This window comes from Diorhabda sublineata, chromosome 5, assembly GCF_026230105.1.
Source record: "Diorhabda sublineata isolate icDioSubl1.1 chromosome 5, icDioSubl1.1, whole genome shotgun sequence".
NCBI lineage: Eukaryota > Metazoa > Arthropoda > Insecta > Coleoptera > Chrysomelidae > Diorhabda > Diorhabda sublineata.
The window spans coordinates 37,275,101-37,297,854 of record NC_079478.1 but is presented as its reverse complement, the minus strand read 5'-3'; the positions used below and the strand labels follow the sequence as shown (position 1 = coordinate 37,297,854).

Genomic DNA, 22,754 nt, shown 5'->3' with positions numbered 1-22,754 from the left:
TTTCCTTTCTTTATGATATAATATATAATAAAATCGACAAACATTTATATTAAAGTGATTTTGGTTCAGTTTTATCGGTGGTATCAGTTTTAGGAATATCGACAAAACTATCCAATATAGTTTTCGTTTCCACAATCCCATCTTTGTGTAGAGGTTTAGTTAAAACTTTATCTATTAAACCGAAAGATAAAGCTTCTGAAGGCGTCATAAAATTATCCCTTTCCAAACTAGCTTCCACTTTTTCCAAAGGCATCCCAGTATGTTTTTCGTAAAGACAATTTATTTGTTTTTTCAATTTCAATATTTCTTCAGCTTGGATCTTAATATCGGTAGCTTGACCCACAACACCACCCGAAGGTTGATGTATCATGATTCTAGCGTTAGGCAACGACGTCCTCATACCTTTCGTACCTATATTACAATCAAAACACCAATATTATACAAGGTTTACACGAAAAATCCCAATGCACTTCCTTTATTCTTAATAAAATGTTTAATAAAAGTGTAGTAGTGTAGTAGTGAAGTAGTGAAGTAGTGTAGTAGTTGATTTCACAATCGATACCGCATTAATTCGATGTTTTAACTGTTCAAAAACGTTTCCATTTGAATTGTCGTCGGGTAGTACCAAAATTGACAGTTCCACGTTGGAGATATTCCCAGTTATTTGGAAAAAAAAACGAACGGCCATTTGATTGGAAAGTTTCGTGCGCGTACAACTTCTATTGGATTTAGTTCGCTTCGAACTAACGTCCCTTGAACCGCCCCGATTTACTCTGCATTTATTTGCGGTAGTATTTTTTGTTTTGTCGCGCATAAATCACTTTTAGATCCACATCGGTCATAATTCTTCGCCAGAAGCTGCTACTCCGAATGTCGTGTCTTTAGATCGAAGAATAATCGAAAATAACATGTGGCTAAATCAGGCGAATAGAGTGGATGTCCTGTGACTTTGGAAATCGTTGAATATCCAACGATGAATAATTGTTTCAACATAAAGATGAGATTTAATTGAATTGTGGTAGTTCAAGTGCTATTTGAGGATGTCTAAATATACAGAGTGGCTTTTCTATTAAAGAAAAACGACACTTACCAGCCGCTAATAATAGAGACGCCATACTACAAGCTTGACCTACACACCAAGTAGCTATCGGTGGAAGAATGTATTGCATGGTATCATAAATACCCAAACCGGAAGTAATAACTCCACCCGGGGAGTTTATATACATGTGTATTGGTTTTGAAGAAGATTCCGCTTGAAGAAATAGAAGTTGGGCTATTATCAACGAGCTGCTTATATCATTTATCGGTCCCATTAAACATATTATGCGTTCTTTTAGTAATCTGAAGTGAAAATTATTTAGAAACTATTAAATTAATCGATGAAATTAACCTAATCCTAGCCTAACCCAACCTAATCTAATCCTAACCTAACCTAACCTAATCTAATCGTAACCTAACCTAACCTAATCTAATCGTAACCTAATCTAATCGTAACCTAACATAACCTAACATAACCTAACCTAACCTAAGCTAAGCTAATCTAATTGTAACCTAACATAACCTAACCTAACCTAACCTAATCTAATCGTAACCTAATCTAATCGTAACCTAACCTAATCTAATCGTAACCTAACATAACCTAACCTAACCTAACCTAACCTAATCTAATCGTAACCTAACCTAATCTAAAAAGTTCGTGATGATTTTTTGCCCAAAAGCCACAGTCCGTGAGGAACGGGTGGATTTGGAGAGGGAAGATTGGGGACAGATAAATTTGGAGAGATATTACAGTAGTCTGGTTCTTTTAATTATAGAACAAACAAAAATAAATAACTTTTGAAACTAATTTTTGGATATTTTTACATTAAATTACTAATTAAATCTTCAAAATATCATTAATTATTTTATTTTATAAATATCTATCGATATCTCGAAAACGAAGCGAGATATCAAAAAACAGCATACTTCATTTTCGATTTATTTTGGCTTAATTAAGCGAAATATGTTGAATCACTTCGCCGCGGAAATCGTACTCTCCCCAATTTATCGAATTTTGTACTACCGCTTGATTATGACTTTAAGTATCCATATCTCGAAAACCAAGCGAGATATCAGAAAATTTTACTCTTCATCTTCGATTTATTTTGGCTTAATTAAGCGAAATATGTTGAATCACTTCGCCACGGAAATCGTACTCTCCCCAATTTATCGAATTTTGAACTACCGTTTGATTATGACTTTAAGTATCCATATCTCGAAAACCAAGCGAGATATCAGAAAATTTTACTCTTCATCTTCGATTTATTTTGGCTTAATTGAGCGAAATATGTTGAATCACTTCGCCACGGAAATCGTACTCTCCCCAATTTATCGAATTTTGAACTACCGTTTGATTATGACTTTAAGTATCCATATCTCGAAAACCAAGCGAGATATCAGAAAATTTTACTCTTCATTTTCGATTTATTTTGGCTTAATTAAGCGAAATTTGTTGAATCACTTCGCCGCGGAAATCGTACTCTCCCCAATTTATCGAATTTTGAACTACCGTTTGATTATGACTTTAAGTATCCATATTTCGAAAACCAAGCGAGATATCAGAAAATTTTACTCTTCATCTTCGATTTATTTTGGCTTAATTAAGCGAAATTTGTTGAATCACTTCGCCGCGGAAATCGTACTCTCCCCAATTTATCGAATTTTGAACTACCGTTTGATTATGACTTTAAGTATCCATATCTCGAAAACCAAGCGAGATATCAGAAAATTTTACTCTTCATTTTCGATTTATTTTGGCTTAATTAAGCGAAATTTGTTGAATCACTTCGCCGCGGAAATCGTACTCTCCCCAATTTATCGAATTTTGAACTACCGTTTGATTATGACTTTAAGTATCCATATTTCGAAAACCAAGCGAGATATCAGAAAATTTTACTCTTCATTTTCGATTTATTTTGGCTTAATTAAGCGAAATTTGTTGAATCACTTCGCCGCGGAAATCGTACTCTCCCCAATTTATCGAATTTTGAACTACCGCTTGATTATGACTTTAAGTATCCATATCTCGAAAACCAAGCGAGATATCAGAAAATTTTACTCTTCATCTTCGATTTATTTTGGCTTAATTAAGCGAAATATGTTGAATCACTTCGCCACGGAAATCGTACTCTCCCCAATTTATCGAATTTTGAACTACCGTTTGATTATGACTTTAAGTATCCATATCTCGAAAACCAAGCGAGATATCAGAAAATTTTACTCTTCATCTTCGATTTATTTTGGCTTAATTGAGCGAAATATGTTGAATCACTTCGCCACGGAAATCGTACTCTCCCCAATTTATCGAATTTTGAACTACCGTTTGATTATGACTTTAAGTATCCATATCTCGAAAACCAAGCGAGATATCAGAAAATTTTACTCTTCATTTTCGATTTATTTTGGCTTAATTAAGCGAAATTTGTTGAATCACTTCGCCGCGGAAATCGTACTCTCCCCAATTTATCGAATTTTGAACTACCGTTTGATTATGACTTTAAGTATCCATATTTCGAAAACCAAGCGAGATATCAGAAAATTTTACTCTTCATCTTCGATTTATTTTGGCTTAATTAAGCGAAATTTGTTGAATCACTTCGCCGCGGAAATCGTACTCTCCCCAATTTATCGAATTTTGAACTACCGTTTGATTATGACTTTAAGTATCCATATCTCGAAAACCAAGCGAGATATCAGAAAATTTTACTCTTCATTTTCGATTTATTTTGGCTTAATTAAGCGAAATTTGTTGAATCACTTCGCCGCGGAAATCGTACTCTCCCCAATTTATCGAATTTTGAACTACCGTTTGATTATGACTTTAAGTATCCATATTTCGAAAACCAAGCGAGATATCAGAAAATTTTACTCTTCATTTTCGATTTATTTTGGCTTAATTAAGCGAAATTTGTTGAATCACTTCGCCGCGGAAATCGTACTCTCCCCAATTTATCGAATTTTGAACTACCGTTTGATTATGACTTTAAGTATCCATATCTCGAAAACCAAGCGAGATATCAGAAAATTTTACTCTTCATTTTCGATTTATTTTGGCTTAATTAAGCGAAATTTGTTGAATCACTTCGCCGCGGAAATCGTACTCTCCCCAATTTATCGAATTTTGAACTACCGTTTGATTATGACTTTAAGTATCCATATTTCGAAAACCAAGCGAGATATCAGAAAATTTTACTCTTCATCTTCGATTTATTTTGGCTTAATTAAGCGAAATATGTTGAATCACTTCGCCGCGGAAATCGTACTCTCCCCAATTTATCGAATTTTGAACTACCGTTTGATTATGACTTTAAGTATCCATATCTCGAAAACCAAGCGAGATATCAGAAAATTTTACTCTTCATTTTCGATTTATTTTGGCTTAATTAAGCGAAATTTGTTGAATCACTTCGCCGCGGAAATCGTACTCTCCCCAATTTATCGAATTTTGAACTACCGTTTGATTATGACTTTAAGTATCCATATCTCGAAAACCAAGCGAGATATCAGAAAATTTTACTCTTCATCTTCGATTTATTTTGGCTTAATTAAGCGAAATATGTTGAATCACTTCGCCGCGGAAATCGTACTCTCCCCAATTTATCGAATTTTGAACTACCGTTTGATTATGACTTTAAGTATCCATATCTCGAAAACCAAGCGAGATATCAGAAAATTTTACTCTTCATCTTCGATTTATTTTGGCTTAATTAAGCGAAATATGTTGAATCACTTCGCCACGGAAATCGTACTCTCCCCAATTTATCGAATTTTGAACTACCGTTTGATTATGACTTTAAGTATCCATATCTCGAAAACCAAGCGATATATCAGAAAATTTTACTCTTCATTTTCGATTTATTTTGGCTTAATTAAGCGAAATTTGTTGAATCACTTCGCCGCGGAAATCGTACTCTCCCCAATTTATCGAATTTTGAACTACCGTTTGATTATGACTTTAAGTATCCATATCTCGAAAACCAAGCGAGATATCAGAAAATTTTACTCTTCATCTTCGATTTATTTTGGCTTAATTAAGCGAAATATGTTGAATCACTTCGCCGCGGAAATCGTACTCTCCCCAATTTATCGAATTTTGAACTACCGTTTGATTATGACTTTAAGTATCCATATCTCGAAAACCAAGCGAGATATCAGAAAATTTTACTCTTCATTTTCGATTTATTTTGGCTTAATTAAGCGAAATTTGTTGAATCACTTCGCCGCGGAAATCGTACTCTCCCCAATTTATCGAATTTTGAACTACCGTTTGATTATGACTTTAAGTATCCATATCTCGAAAACCAAGCGAGATATCAGAAAATTTTACTCTTCATCTTCGATTTATTTTGGCTTAATTAAGCGAAATATGTTGAATCACTTCGCCGCGGAAATCGTACTCTCCCCAATTTATCGAATTTTGAACTACCGTTTGATTATAACTTTAAGTATCGATATCTCGAAAACCAAGCGAGATACCAAAAAACATCATACTTCATTTTCGATTTATTTTGGCTTAATTAAGCGAAATTTGTTGAATCATTTCGCCACGGAAATCGTACTCTCCCCAAATTATCGAATTTTGAACTACCGTTTGATTATAACTTTAAGTATCGATATCTCGAAAACGAAGCGAGATACCAAAAAACATCATACCTCATTTTCGATTTATTTTGGCTTAATTAAGCGAAATTTGTTGAATCACTTCGCCACGGAAATCGTACTCTCCCCAATTTCCGAATTTTGAACTACCGTTTGATTATAACTTTAAGTATCGATATCTCGAAAACGAAGCGAGATATCAAAAAACATCATACTTCATTTTCGATTTATTTTGGCTTAATTAAGCGAAATTTGTTGAATCACTTCGCCACGGAAATCGTACTCTCCCCAAATTATCGAATTTTGGACTACCGTTTGATTATAACTTTCAGTATCGATATCTCGAAAACGAAGCGATATACCAAAAAACATCATACTTCATTTTCGATTTATTTTGGCTTAATTAAGCGAAATTTGTTGAATCACTTCGCCACGGAAATCGTACTCTCCCCAATTTATCGAATTTTGAACTACCGTTTGATTATAAATTTAAGTATCGATATCTCGAAAACGAAGCGAGATATCAAAAAACATCATGACTCATTTTCGATTTATTTTGGCTTAATTAAGCGAAATTTGTTGAATCGCGGTGCAACGGAAATCGTACTCTCCCCAAATTATCGAATTTTGAACTATCGTTTGATTATAACTTTAACTATCGATATCTCGAAAACGAAGCGAGATAACAAAAAATTTCATTCCTCATTTTCGATTTATTTTGGCTTATTTAAGCGAAATGTGTTGAATCGCGGTGCAACGGAAATCGTACTCTCCCCAATTTATCGAATTTTTATAATAAGGGTTAGTTATTTTTCTATACAATAATTTTCACATTGACATAGGGTAGATGTTGAATCTGGGGATGAATAAAACTTGATTGTATGCAAATTCATGCGTCTTGATGAAATTCTGAGATGGTATCATATTTTTAAAAACCCACTTACCTAGAATATATATCGAAAGCTCTTTCTCCTCTACCAGATTGTTCCACGACGATGGGAACATGATGAAAAGCGGGTATATTAGTCATAGATGACATAAATTTCAAATTAAATCGTGTAAAAATATTCTCAAACAACATTTTTACATAAAATTTATGATAAAACGTCATATTTCCATAAACAAACTGTCAAATATATAATTTTATGGTAAAGCGACATCTACATTCATTAAATTAAAACCCACGACTGATTTTTTTTGTCGTTTAATTAAAAATCTTGATCGTATCTAATGCTCATCACGTACGAAAACATCCAGCGTTCGTGCAGATATTTTTTGAGAGAACGAGTCCTTTGGAAAGGATAATGCAAGACACGCAGTAGCAACCAAGCGACACGCATGAACATGCCACCGGAGGCAACTCCTGTCTGTACTTTTCAGACGGTTTTTTTTTTTCGTTTTCCTCGCGGAATCCACTAGCGACGACAAGATGAAAGTCACACAATTTTTCATGAGATGTCTTATGACACATTATTGACCTTTCTACGAGAACATAACGTGATTGTTTTACTAAATATACTAAGGGTAGTTTTCAAAAGACAATTAAATATGTAATTCTTATTTTGACAGTTGTAATTTCACTGTCTTACTCACCACTTCGCTAAATGTGCAAGAAATACCTCATAACTAATGATATTTATATATATTTTGAAATCTAGAGCTTCTACCGCGTTAAATAAAAAATATATTGACAGTAAAAATAATAATTTAGAACCTCAATGGTTGTTTTCTTCAGTTTTGTTGAAATTATCATAGAAAACGATGTTTATATTGATTTATTTGACGTTAAAATCATTTCTATTACAGTCTATGATTATTTTTGACATTTGACGTTCACTGGTGGTTATAACACGCGATTAAAAAGTGCGTTCGTTAACACATAACCTTCAAAACATACAAACGCTTATCTCGATCATATTTGAACCGCCCTGAACTTCTACTACGTTAAATAAAAAATATATTGACAGTATTAATGATAATTTAGAACCTCAATCGTTATTTTCTTCAGTTTTGTTAAAATTATCATAGAAAACGATGTTTATATTAACGTATTTGACGTTAAAATCATTTCTATTACAGTCTATGATTATTTTTGACATTTGACGTACACTCGTGGTTATAACACGCGATTAAAAAGTGCGTTCGCTAACATATAACCTTCAAAACATACAAACGCTTATCTCGATCATATTTGAACCACCCTGAACTTCTACTACGTTAAATAAAAAATATATTGACAGTATTAATGATAATTTAGAACCTCAATCGTTATTTTCTTCAGTTTTGTTAAAATTATCATAGAAAACGATGTTTATATTAACGTATTTGACGTTAAAATCATTTCTATTACAGTCTATGATTATTTTTGACATTTGACGTACACTCGTGGTTATAACACGCGATTAAAAAGTGCGTTCGCTAACACATAACCTTCAAAACATACAAACGCTTATTTCGATCATATTTTTACCGTCCTGTACTTCTACCACGTTAAACAAAAAATATATTGACAGTATTAATGATAATTTAGAACCTCAATCGTTGTTTTTTTCAGTTTTGTTAAAATTATCATAGAAAACGATGTTTATATTAACGTATTTGACGTTAAAATCATTTCTATTACAGTCTATGATTATTTTTGACATTTGACGATCTCTGGTGGTTATAACACGCGATTAAAAAGTGCGTTCGTTAACACATATCCTTCAAAACATACAAACGCTTATCTCGATCATATTTGAACCACCCTGAACTTCTACTACGTTAAATAAAAAATATATTGACAGTATTAATGATAATTTAGAACCTCAATCGTTATTTTCTTCAGTTTTGTTAAAATTATCATAGAAAACGATGTTTATATTAACGTATTTGACGTTAAAATCATTTCTATTACAGTCTATGATTATTTTTGACATTTGACGTACACTCGTGGTTATAACACGCGATTAAAAAGTGCGTTCGCTAACACATAACCTTCAAAACATACAAACGCTTATTTCGATCATATTTTTACCGTCCTGTACTTCTACCACGTTAAACAAAAAATATATTGACAGTATTAATGATAATTTAGAACCTCAATCGTTGTTTTTTTCAGTTTTGTTAAAATTATCATAGAAAACGATGTTTATATTAACGTATTTGACGTTAAAATCATTTCTATTACAGTCTATGATTATTTTTGACATTTGACGATCTCTGGTGGTTATAACACGCGATTAAAAAGTGCGTTCGTTAACACATAACCTTCAAAACATACAAACGCTTATCTCGATCATATTTGAACCACCCTGAACTTCTACTACGTTAAATAAAAAATATATTGACAGTATTAATGATAATTTAGAACCTCAATCGTTATTTTCTTCAGTTTTGTTAAAATTATCATAGAAAACGATGTTTATATTAACGTATTTGACGTTAAAATCATTTCTATTACAGTCTATGATTATTTTTGACATTTGACGTACACTCGTGGTTATAACACGCGATTAAAAAGTGCGTTCGTTAACACATAACCTTCAAAACATATAAACGCTTATCTCGATCATATTTGAACCGTCCTGTACTTCTACCGCGTTAAACAAAAAATATATTGACAGTATTAATGATAATTTAGAACCTCAATCGTTGTTTTTTTTTAGTTTTGTTAAAATTATCATAGAAAACGATGTTTATATTAACATATTTGACGTTAAAATCATTTCTATTACAGTCTATGATTATTTTTGACATTTGACGATCTCTGGTGGTTATAACACGCGATTAAAAAGTGCGTTCGTTAACACATAACCTTCAAAACATATAAACGCTTATCTCGATCATATTTGAACCGTCCTGTACTTCTACCGCGTTAAACAAAAAATATATTGACAGTATTAATGATAATTTAGAACCTCAATCGTTGTTTTTTTCAGTTTTGTTAAAATTATCATAGAAAACGATGTTTATATTAACGTATTTGACGTTAAAATCATTTCTATTACAGTCTATGATTATTTTTGACATTTGACGTACACTCGTGGTTATAACACGCGATTAAAAAGTGCGTTCGCTAACATATAACCTTCAAAACATATAAACGCTTATCTCGATCATATTTGCACCGCCCTCGTATAATAAAATGATAATTTACTGCTGCTTGAGACACTGGCTTCTCATTCTCGACCGGTACACCGAAATATTTTAATGGAAATACCTGGAACGTCATAAATAATAGGGTGGTTTACGTGAGACGACGACGTTTATAAAAAAAATTCGACGAGACGTTCGTTGATTAAAATTATCGCCCTTAAATTAAAAGTTTCTATTCATAATGAAAAATATTCGAAAATATAATGAGTTTAATTCAAATTTTGGTAAAACTCTATAATATAATATCAAAAATTGATTCGTAGATGGCGTCGTTGTTGAATTTCTATTTATCTAGATTTCTGTAGGAATAAAATTAATAAATATTAATAAAAACAGTTTTTCTGCTAATCTATCATCTATCTGTCATGTAATACTCTTAAATGGACAATAATATTCATTTTTTCTCTCGTTCGAGACACTTTATATATACTGCGCATGCTTGAGAATGCGTAGAACCGAGCTAAAACCTCGGACCATAGAGAAATCGTTATAATTCTGTGATCTTTAATCGGAACAATTTCCGCTGTCAATTTAGGAGTATTATATGACCTATTAGTAAAAATTTGACATATGACATTCAAAACATGGCGTCAACTAACAATATAATAATTTATTGAACAAAAAGCTACAAAATAAAATGACAATAGTAGATATGTAAGATAAAAACTAAGAATGGATAAGATATAGAAGTTAAGAGATGTTTAAATAACACCGCAAAATCTAATAATCAATTTGACACAACTAGAAATTAAAAAAAAAAGAAGAAGAAGTAAACAACAACAACAAATAACGCAGGAAAGAAGAAAACAAAGGAAATTGATACAGCAAGTGAATTAAATAGCAAAGAAACGGAATTAATAGAAAAAAATTGATGAAAGGAAAACTAAAATCATAATATTGTAACGCTCGAAAGTATACGAGGGTTGGTAATTAAGTTTTGAGGTACACAAATATTTATAATTGTATATAGATTTGTTGAATACAAATTGTACGTGTTTGAAACAATTATTTTGATTCCCCCTCGTACATAGAATAAGTAACAGTTGATTCTCATATTTAGAATATATACAGGGTGTTTAAAAACAAGTTGATCCCTTTTAAAAGATAGAAAACTGGAAAATATTCGTTAAAAAAAATTTCGTATTCGAGATAAAGGGCGTCGAAGCCGTTCGAACGTTTATTTCTAATTGTTAGCGTTTTCTATATTCTATTGGTAATTTCTCCACTCGAAATAACGGGGAGGACATTAAAACAAAGAGGGTAGTAGGATATTTACGGTTAGGTTAAAGGAGGGCTGCAACGAAATTTCTAAATAAAACTAATCACTGTCTTGCGTGTGGCACGTGACCTCCCCCTTATTCTGCTTCTGCTTTTGATCTATAATTGAGGAAAATTTCACGATTACCGGTGTTATGCGAAAAGTAAAGGCAACTTTTCGTATTAATAGTAATTGATTACTGCACCCCGTATAGTTTTTTTATCGGAACGAATGAAATTATTAAAAACTCCGATAAAGTTACTTTATATTTCAAGTTCTGAATAATAAATCCGAGTTAAGAAAAGTTTTCGACTAGATATAAATCTCGCATTTGAAACTTCAAGTATAAGAAATCAAATTTTGGATTTTATAACGATTCGAAAGTAACCTCGTTGAGGTGAGAAATCGGCGTTAAATTTATTCTAGCGAAAAACAAAAAAATCTCGAGTATTACCATCGAACTTCATTAAAATCTCCTAATATACAGGGTGGAATCGTTTCAATCGAATATCTCTTCAACGTTAAAACAACCACGAAAGGTTCTGGTCGAGTTTATATAGTTCAGGAGCTGGATCTATTCTACGAGGTGAATTTTTCAATATTTAAGATGAAAATCTTCCATTTCAAAATACCACGCTTCATATTTATACTTTTTTGGAGAATTTGAAGATTTAGAATCACTTCTAATGCATCTGTTGGGCATTATTTTATATCTCCAGTTCCTCGTGGGATCCAGACTAGTTCTAGTACCCCAAACCACTGATTTTCATGTGATTATGGGTTCCAAAATGTCGTGAAAATGTCATTTCAACTTAAAACCTTGTACAAACACTGCTACATCAAACTAATGAGTTTTGAAGTTCTGTACGCAAGATCAACATTCGAGAAAGTCTTTAGAGATTGAAATCCAGTCCAGGCTTGCTGTCAACCACCAATTTTCGATTGATTTCGACAAATACGACTGCAAAATAGACTACAAACTGTTTCCCAATCATTTTTTATCTTCTGATCTAACTTCTAATGGTAATTTTTTGTCCATAAGCTAAATAAATGTCTTTAAAAACCGAATTGATGACTCGTAGAAAAAGTTTTCGTTATTATGTTATTTGGCAACGTCGCTTTGATTCTGCGTACACAGTTGTCTGGTCGATTCTAACGAATAAAGTATTTTGATGAATAGATAGTTTGAGTTTGCTCAATTTTATCGAGGTTAGAGCTTTTGAAAAGCTTGGAACGTGCCTAAAATTATAAATTTTTCTAACGAACGTAATTCTTTGAAGTTATCTTTCGTTTTATTTATAAAGAAATGATGATTGGTCGCTAGTTAATAGGAGGATGGTGCCAGAACTATCTAGCCCGACAAAGCTTCTAATATATTTACAAATAAACCGAAAAAGTTCACTATTAATGGCTGTTAAAAAAAGTGGGTTGTTCGAACTTGAAACTACCGCCATCTCTAGGTCGGTCCTTTTACTTGCGAGGCCATCTTCGTATTAAAATCACTGATGTTTGCGTAGAAATTTTCGAAATTTACAAAAAGTTATTTGTTAAACTTTGTTTTAAGTTGGAATTTGAAACGAAGGTGTAAATTGATGGATCGTTGACTAAATATTGATTGATCATCTCAAAGGAACTCTAAAACAAATACATAATCGAATAATCCATCAACATCTTGCTTGATAAAGAGATAAAAGTTCACTCGACATTTTCTCGTGATAAAATTATCATAGAAGAAGTAGGGGAACGCCCGGGCATCGTCAATTATAATTTATCAGAAAGTAGAAACTCGGGGATTTAGTTGAAGATCGTTTATACGAGAAAAAACATATGAATAAAGTCCATCGACTTGATATTTCATATTTATTTCTGTAAATTATACCGAAAGTACATTGAAATTTTAGAAAATTTTGTTTAAATTTGTTTTTTGGTATCTCAATTTTACCAATCATCTGTCTTTCAGGACTGTCTTCTTCAAAAAAAACTCTCAGTTGTCTTTAAAGACTGTTATCTACAAAAACAAACAATTATTCGTCATTTATGTAGGTTTTCTTCAAAGATTAACCTTTACAAAATTTGTTTTTTCAAAAATAAACTGTCAATTGTCTTTGTAGCTTCTCCTGATCCAAAATAAACTGTCAATTGTCTTTGTAACTTGTCCTGTTTCAAAATGAACTGTCAATTTTCTTTGTAGCTTGTCTTTTTCAAAAATAAACTGCCAATTGTCTTTGTAGCTTCTCCTGATCCAAAATAAACTGTCAATTGTCTTTGTAGTTTGTCCTGTTTCAAAATGAACTGTCAATTTTCTTTGTAGCTTGTCTTTTTCAAAAATAAACTGCCAATTGTCTTTGTAGCTTGTCCTTTTCCAAAATAAACTGTCAATTGTCTTTGTAGCTTGTCCTGTTTCAAAATAAACTGTCAATTTTCTTTGTAGCTTGTCTTTTTCAAAAATAAACTGTCAATTTTCTTTGTAGCTTGTTCTTTTCCAAAATAAACTGTCAATTGTCTTTGTAGCTTCTCCTGATCCAAAATAAACTGTCAATTGTCTTTGTAGCTTCTCCTGATCCAAAATAAACTGTCAATTGTCTTTGTAGCTTGTCCTGTTTCAAAATAAACTGTCAATTTTCTTTGTAGCTTGTCCTTTTCCAAAATAAACTGTCAATTGTGTTTGTAGCTTGTCCTGTTCCAAAATAAACTGTCAATTGTCTTTGTAGCTTGTCCTGTTTCAAAATAAACTGTCAATTGTCTTTGTAGCTTGTCCTGTTCCAAAATAAACTGTCAATTGTGTTTGTAGCTTGTCCTGTTCCAAAATAAACTCTCAATTGTCTTTGTAGCTTGTCCTGTTCCAAAATAAACTGTCAATTGACTTTGTAGCTTGTACTTTTTCAAAATAAACTGTCAATTTTCTATTGAAAACTGTTTTTCTCGTGAATAACACAGCATATATTTTTGTAGACATACTTCTGGGAAAACGAACCGTCAATTATGTTTAGAGACTGTGTTTTACAGAAAATCAAAACCTGATTCGTCTTTTAAATTATTTTTCTTAAAAACCGACTGTCAATTGTCTTCAAAGACTGTCTTATACAAACACAAACACTTTTTTGGGATTGTATTCAACAAAAGCAAACTCTCAGTTGTCTTCAAAGAATGTTTTCTACAAACACAAACAGTTATTTGTCTTTTATGACTGCTTTCGTCAAAAACAAACTATCAGTTGTCTTCAAAGAATGTTTTCTACAACTCAGTTGTCTTCAAAGACTATTTTCTATAACTCAGTTGTCTTTAAAGACTGTTTTCTACAACTCGGTTGTCTTTAAAGACTGTTTTCTACAAACACAAACAGTTATTTGTCTTTTATGACTGTTTTCGTCAAAAACAAACTATCAGTTGTCTCCAAAGAATGTTTTCTACAACTCAGTTGTCTTCAAAGACTATTTTCTACAACTCAGTTGTCTTTAAAGACTGTTTTCTACAACTCAGTTGTCTTTAAAGACTGTTTTCTACAAACACAAACAGTTATTTGTCTTTTATGACTGTTTTCGTCAAAAACAAACTATCAGTTGTCTTCAAAGAATGTTTTCTACAACTCAGTTGTCTTCAAAGACTATTTTCTACAACTCAGTTGTCTTTAAAGACTGTTTTCTACAACTCAGTTGTCTTTAAAGACTGTTTTCTACAAACACAAACAGTTATTTGTCTTTTATGACTGTTTTCATCAAAAACAAACTATCAGTTGTCTTCAAAGAATGTTTTCTACAACTCAGTTGTCTTCAAAGACTATTTTCTACAACTCAGTTGTCTTTAAAGACTGTTTTCTACAACTCGGTTGTCTTTAAAGACTGTTTTCTACAAACACAAACAGTTATTTGTCTTTTATGACTGTTTTCGTCAAAAACAAACTATCAGTTGTCTTCAAAGAATGTTTTCTACAACTCAGTTGTCTTCAAAGACTATTTTCTACAACTCAGTTGTCTTTAAAGACTGTTTTCTACAACTCAGTTGTCTTTAAAGACTGTTTTCTACAAACACAAACAGTTATTTGTCTTTTATGACTGTTTTCGTCAAAAACAAACTATCAGTTGTCTTCAAAGAATGTTTTCTACAACTCAGTTGTCTTCAAAGACTATTTTCTACAACTCAGTTGTCTTTAAAGACTGTTTTCTACAACTCGGTTGTCTTTAAAGACTGTTTTCTACAAACACAAACAGTTATTTGTCTTTTATGACTGTTTTCATCAAAAACAAACTATCAGTTGTCTTCAAAGAATGTTTTCTACAACTCAGTTGTCTTTAAAGACTGTTTTCTACAACTCAGTTGTCTTTAAAGACTGTTTTCTACAACTCGGTTGTCTTTAAAGACTGTTTTCTACAACTCGGTTGTCTTTAATGACTGTTTTCTACAAACACAAACAGTTATTTGTCTTTTATGACTGTTTTCGTCAAAAACAAACTATCAGTTGTCTTTAAAGAATGTTTTCTACAACTCAGTTGTCTTTAAAGACTGTTTTCTACAACTCAGTTGTCTTTAAAGACTGTTTTCTACAACTCGGTTGTCTTTAAAGACTGTTTTCTACAAACACAAACAGTTATTTGTCTTTTATGACTGTTTTCATCAAAAACAAACTATCAGTTGTCTTCAAAGAATGTTTTCTACAACTCAGTTGTCTTTAAAGACTGTTTTCTACAACTCAGTTGTCTTTAAAGACTGTTTTCTACAACTCGGTTGTCTTTAAAGACTGTTTTCTACAACTCGGTTGTCTTTAATGACTGTTTTCTACAAACACAAACAGTTATTTGTCTTTTATGACTGTTTTCGTCAAAAACAAACTATCAGTTGTCTTTAAAGACTGTTTTCTACAACTCAGTTGTCTTTAAAGACAGTTTCCAACAAACTCAAACTTATTTGCCTCTCATTTTCACTTCGTAGTGAGGCTTCTTTCTCTGCTTATATATTTTTGAAATAATAATTTCTATCCCTTAACATTATTGTTTGAAAGCGGTTTGGACCTTAAAACCGTTCGATACGGGAAATTAAATCACTAGTGAATAAATTCGACGTATTATTCCGTATCTCACAAATCACTTTAAATAATTTGGGCAAGCCAGAAAATTGCTTTGTTCGATTTAATCCCGATTCGAGTCGGGTAAGTAAGTTTCAGCGATGCCGTTTTACGTTAGATATGCTTTTGAAAATAGGGGACAATTATTACCCCTAGGATTAGCATTATATCCAAATGCAATATGCGATTCACTCTCAACGTCCTAATCAAAATTATAATTACATTCTTCGCTAGTACGTGAATAAACTAATTTACGTATAAAAAGTCGTCTCAAAGTTTATCGTTACTGATCATTCAAAGGGATTTATTCAAGCAAAAATAACAGAAATTGATTCATACCTAAATTCAATACATAGAAAATAATTTTAAGTCAATATTTTATGTCCCTACACCTTTCATTTTGTTGTAATATATGGAAAAACTCGTTTTTTTAATAAATAATAATCTAACCTAAAAATAATCATCTAAAATTGCATGTACATAAATCAAAATAGTTCCCACAACATCATTACATCCCTCTAAACTCAAAATGGCACTTAACCGCTGTTTCCGAAAATCTATATATGTGTTACACCACCTACCCCACACTTTTGTCACCCCCATCGCACTCCTACAAGTAACAATGCAGTACAATTCATTAAACTTTGCAACAAGGGCTAAATCGGTCGACTAGGGTGGTTTACATGAACAGAGATGGACTTCGATATGAATTAAATCATATAATTTGTTTTCATCGATATATTTAATTGAAAATTGTACTTCATATGATATAATTTAATTCTAGTTTATTTGTAGATTGAAAATTTTCTCGCAAATTTACTTGTTTTTGTAAACTGTCTTTCATAAAAAACAAAATGTGATTCAACTTTCTGTCCTAAATACACACAGTCATTTCTTTTTAGGACTCTCTTCTTCAAAAATGAACTAGCTGCTGTCTTTAAAGACTGTTTTCTACAGACACAAACACTTTTAGGACTGTCTTCTTCAAAAAATAACTCTCAGTTGTCTTTAGAGACTGTTTTCTACAAACACAAACACTTTTAGGACTGTCTTCTTCAAAAAATAACACTCAGTTGTCTTTAGAGACTGTTTTCTACAAACACAAACACTTGTAGGACTGTCTTCTTCAAAAAATAACTCTCAGTTGTCTTTAAAGACTGTTTTCTACAAACACACATATTTTTAGGACTGTCTTCTTCAAAAATAACTCTCAGTTGTCTTTAGAGACTGTTTTCTACAAACACAAACACTTGTAGGACTGTCTCCTTCAAAAAATAACACTCAGTTGTCTTTAGAGACTGTTTTCTACAAACACAAACACTTGTAGGACAGTCTCCTTCAAAAAATAACACTCAGTTGTCTTTAAAGACTGTTTTCTACAAACACACATGTTTTTAGGACTGTCTTCCACAAAAAATAACTCTCAGTTGTCTTTAAAGACTGTTTTCTACAAACACAAACACTTGTAGGACTGTCTCCTTCAAAAAATAACACTCATTTGTCTTTAGAGACTGTTTTCTACAAACACAAACACTTGTAGGACAGTCTCCTTCAAAAAATAACACTCAGTTGTCTTTAAAGACTGTTTTCTACAAACACACATGTTTTTAGGACTGTCTTCCACAAAAAATAACTCTCAGTTGTCTTTAAAGACTGTTTTCTACAAACACAAACACTTGTAGGACTGTCTCCTTCAAAAAATAACACTCATTTGTCTTTAGAGACTGTTTTCTACAAACACAAACACTTGTAGGACTGTCTTCTTCAAAAAATAACTCTCAGTTGTCTTTAAAGACTGTTTTCTACAAACACACATATTTTTAGGACTGTCTTCTACAAAAAAAACTCTCAATTGTCTTTAAAGGCTGTTTCCTCCAAACACAAACACTTTTAGGACTGTCTTCTTCAAAAAATAACTCTCAGTTTTCTTTAAAGACTGTTTTCTACAAACACAAACACTTGTAGGACTGTCTCCTTCAAAAAATAACACTCAGTTGTCTTTAAAGACTGTTTTCTACAAACACAAACACTTGTAGGACTGTCTCCTTCAAAAAATAACACTCATTTGTCTTTAGAGACTGTTTTCTACAAACACAAACACTTGTAGGACTGTCTTCTTCAAAAAATAACTCTCAGTTGTCTTTAAAGACTGTTTTCTACAAACACACATATTTTTAGGACTGTCTTCTACAAAAAAAACTCTCAATTGTCTTTAAAGGCTGTTTCCTCCAAACACAAACACTTTTAGGACTGTCTTCTTCAAAAAATAACTCTCAGTTTTCTTTAAAGACTGTTTTCTACAAACACAAACACTTGTAGGACTGTCTCCTTCAAAAAATAACACTCATTTGTCTTTAGAGACTGTTTTCTACAAACACAAACACTTGTAGGACTGTCTTCTTCAAAAAATAACACTCAGTTTTCTTTAAAGACTGTTTTCTACAAACACAAACACTTGTAGGACTGTCTCCTTCAAAAAATAACACTCATTTGTCTTTAGAGACTGTTTTCTACAAACACAAACACTTGTAGGACTGTCTTCTTCAAAAAATAACTCTCAGTTGTCTTTAAAGACTGTTTTCTACAAACACACATATTTTTAGGACTGTCTTCTACAAAAAAAACTCTCAATTGTCTTTAAAGGCTGTTTCCTCCAAACACAAACACTTTTAGGACTGTCTTCTTCAAAAAATAACTCTCAGTTTTCTTTAAAGACTGTTTTCTACAAACACAAACACTTGTAGGGCTGTCTCCTTCAAAAAATAACACTCAGTTGTCTTTAAAGACTGTTTTCTACAAACACAGACACTTGTAGGACTGTCTTCTTCAAAAAATAACACTCAGTTGTCTTTAGAGACTGTTTTCTACAGACACAAACACACATGTTTTTAGGACTGTCTTCCACAAAAAATAACTCTCAGTTGTCTTTAAAGACTGTTTTCTACAAACACAAACACTTGTAGGACTGTCTTCTTCAAAAAATAACTCTCAGTTGTCTTTAAAGACTGTTTTCTACAAACACAAACACTTGTAGGGCTGTCTCCTTCAAAAAATAACACTCAGTTGTCTTTAAAGACTGTTTTCTACAAACACAAACACTTGTAGGGCTGTCTCCTTCAAAAAATAACACTCAGTTGTCTTTAAAGACTGTTTTCTACTAACACAAACACTTGTAGGGCTGTCTCCTTCAAAAAATAACACTCAGTTGTCTTTAAAGACTGTTTTCTACAAACACAAACACTTGTAGGACTGTCTCCTTCAAAAAATAACACTCATTTGTCTTTAGAGACTGTTTTCTACAAACACAAACACTTGTAGGACTGTCTTCTTCAAAAAATAACACTCAGTTTTCTTTAAAGACTGTTTTCTACAAACACAAACACTTGTAGGACTGTCTCCTTCAAAAAATAACACTCATTTGTCTTTAGAGACTGTTTTCTACAAACACAAACACTTGTAGGACTGTCTTCTTCAAAAAATAACTCTCAGTTGTCTTTAAAGACTGTTTTCTACAAACACACATATTTTTAGGACTGTCTTCTACAAAAAAAACTCTCAATTGTCTTTAAAGGCTGTTTCCTCCAAACACAAACACTTTTAGGACTGTCTTCTTCAAAAAATAACTCTCAGTTTTCTTTAAAGACTGTTTTCTACAAACACAAACACTTGTAGGGCTGTCTCCTTCAAAAAATAACACTCAGTTGTCTTTAAAGACTGTTTTCTACAAACACAGACACTTGTAGGACTGTCTTCTTCAAAAAATAACACTCAGTTGTCTTTAGAGACTGTTTTCTACAGACACAAACACACATGTTTTTAGGACTGTCTTCCACAAAAAATAACTCTCAGTTGTCTTTAAAGACTGTTTTCTACAAACACAAACACTTGTAGGACTGTCTTCTTCAAAAAATAACTCTCAGTTGTCTTTAAAGACTGTTTTCTACAAACACAAACACTTGTAGGGCTGTCTCCTTCAAAAAATAACACTCAGTTGTCTTTAAAGACTGTTTTCTACAAACACAAACACTTGTAGGGCTGTCTCCTTCAAAAAATAACACTCAGTTGTCTTTAAAGACTGTTTTCTACTAACACAAACACTTGTAGGGCTGTCTCCTTCAAAAAATAACACTCAGTTGTCTTTAAAGACTGTTTTCTACAAACACAAACACTTGTAGGGCTGTTTCCTTCAAAAAATAACACTCAGTTGTCTTTAAAGACTGTTTTCTACAAACACAAACACTTGTAGGGCTGTTTCCTTCAAAAAATAACACTCAGTTGTCTTTAAAGACTGTTTTCTACAAACACAAACACTTGTAGGGCTGTCTTCTTCAAAAAATAACTCTCAGTTGTCTTTAAAGACTGTTTTCTACTAACACAAACACTTGTAGGGCTGTCTCCTTCAAAAAATAACACTCAGTTGTCTTTAAAGACTGTTTTCTACAAACACAAACACTTGTAGGGCTGTTTCCTTCAAAAAATAACACTCAGTTGTCTTTAAAGACTGTTTTCTACAAACACAGACACTTGTAGGACTGTCTCCTTCAAAAAATAACTCTCAGTTGTCTTTAGAGACTGTTTTCTACAAACACAAACACTTTTAGGACTGTCTTCTTCAAAAAATAACTCTCAGTTGTCTTTAAAGACTGTTTTCTACAAACACACATGTTTTTAGGACTGTCTTCCACAAAAAATAACTCTCAGTTGTCTTTAAAGACTGTTTTCTACAAACACAAACACTTGTAGGACTGTCTCCTTCAAAAAATAACACTCATTTGTCTTTAGAGACTGTTTTCTACAAACACAAACACTTTTAGGACTGTCTTCTTCAAAAAATAACTCTCATTTGTCTTTAGAGACTGTTTTCTACAAACACACATATTTTTAGGACTGTCTTCTTCAAAAAAAACTCTCAATTGTCTTTAAAGGCTGTTTCCTCCAAACACAAACACTTTTAGGACTGTCTTCTTCAAAAAATTACTGTTAGTTGTCTTTAAAGACTGTTTTCTACAAACAAACACTTTTTTAGGACTTTTTTCCCAAAGATAAACTTCCTCAAATCTTGTTTTTATCAAACTTTGACGATCATTTGTTTTCAAAGTCTTCCTTCTACAAACACACAGATCCAATTTTCTTTGAAACTTGTATTTTTTAAAAATAAACTGTCAATTGTCTTTTAAAACTGTCCTCTTCAAAATCACACTGTTATTTATCTATGAAAATTGTTTGTCTCTTATATAAAACGAAATTTGTTTTTGGAAATTGTCTTTCATAAAGAAACAAAACGTGATTCGATTTAAAATCTTCATTATCTAAAAACAAACTGTCATTCTACAAAATATAAAGATTCAATTATCTTCGAAGCTTCTCTATTTCGAAAATTAATGGATTCAAGGTTATTACGATTATTATCTTACTCATTCTGTCAGATTTTCTTCGTTTTTATTAAAGAGGTCTCGGTCGTTACTAGTATTCAGCCAAAATTTTATTAAGCGAGTCACAGAAGAGATAATTTTCAGTCCTATAAACTTTTATATTATGATTTCGACAATTAAGAATAAAGAATTGTCATTTCGAATCCGTTCCTGTGACGAGTCCCTTCACGACAAAAGTGCGTAAGGACCCCTCGGCGTCAATTTAATAATGTTTCCGTGGAATTAAATTTTTAGTTTTCTTCGATGCATTTTCCAACTTATCCCAGTCCGCAGATCTTTATTCCTGCAGGGAGAAACGAGGGAAAATTGGGGAGGTTTATCTGTTTGTCAGATGCATAGAGGTTTTTATGGATTTGCTGTTTATCAAAGGGATTCTGTTTAAATACGTCAATGTTATATTTTATGTTGTTTTTCATCGTATATATCGAAGATTAGCTTTTACGTTTCATTTTAGGGGAGGGTTACTTTTGTTTATTGAACAGAAAACATTATTTGTTCGGTGATTTTTTTCTACACACCAAACTTGTATATCGAGTCCTTTTTTCACGTTTAATATAAATATAAACAGTTTAGATATCGAAAAATCTGGTAAATAGATAGTAAATTCGTATTTTCCGTTTCTATAATACTTTTCTAAGCAAGTCCCTGCCTTCAGTTATCATATATTGAACTTCCCACAAAGGACCTATTCGTAGTCCTTTGAAAAGTAGTATGTTTATTGAATTCAGCCCTTACGTTGACTGCTTTGACAACCGATATTCAATATAATTTAAATGTGTGGTATACGGGAAGGTCTTTATTATATTTTTATCATATACTATAAAATATTTCATGTAAAAAATAAATTATAGTTATAAAATAACTGTTTTTCATAATAAATTTGTAAATCCCATCTCTATATATCTCGTTTAATAACATCATGTATTTTACAGTTTCCTGTAATACAGATTTATTAGGCAGGTATAATTAAAGATGGCGTCAGAACACTAATAATAAATTATTAATAATTAATTCCGTAATTTAATATCGTTTCGTAAGAATTTACTTTCAAATTTGAAATTTTATATATCCACCACTCTGTATTGAATCCCATTTCGATATGATTTAATATACGAGTGTGTACATATTAGCATAATATTTTACGTTGTCAATATGTCTGAATTGACGCCCCTCTCGACCGACTATATCGAATTAATGAATGGAGCAGCTCCGAATCTGTCACGAGTACATT

At 32.0% G+C, this 22,754-nt stretch overlaps 2 protein-coding genes across 2 annotated transcripts in view; both read right to left on the bottom strand.

Moving 5' to 3' along the window:
- LOC130443715 (uncharacterized) overlaps positions 1-22,754 on the bottom strand; it is a 79,507-nt gene that overhangs the window by 33,873 nt on the left and 22,880 nt on the right. The gene's annotated exons all lie outside the window — the stretch shown is intronic.
- On the bottom strand, positions 50-6,667 carry LOC130444732 (ATP-dependent Clp protease proteolytic subunit, mitochondrial-like). The gene is made up of 3 exons (XM_056780007.1): positions 6,582-6,667; positions 1,091-1,341; positions 50-411 (listed from the first exon to the last, which is right to left on the bottom strand). Exons 1-3 carry the CDS (start codon positions 6,665-6,667, stop codon positions 50-52), a joined length of 699 nt encoding a protein of 232 aa, XP_056635985.1.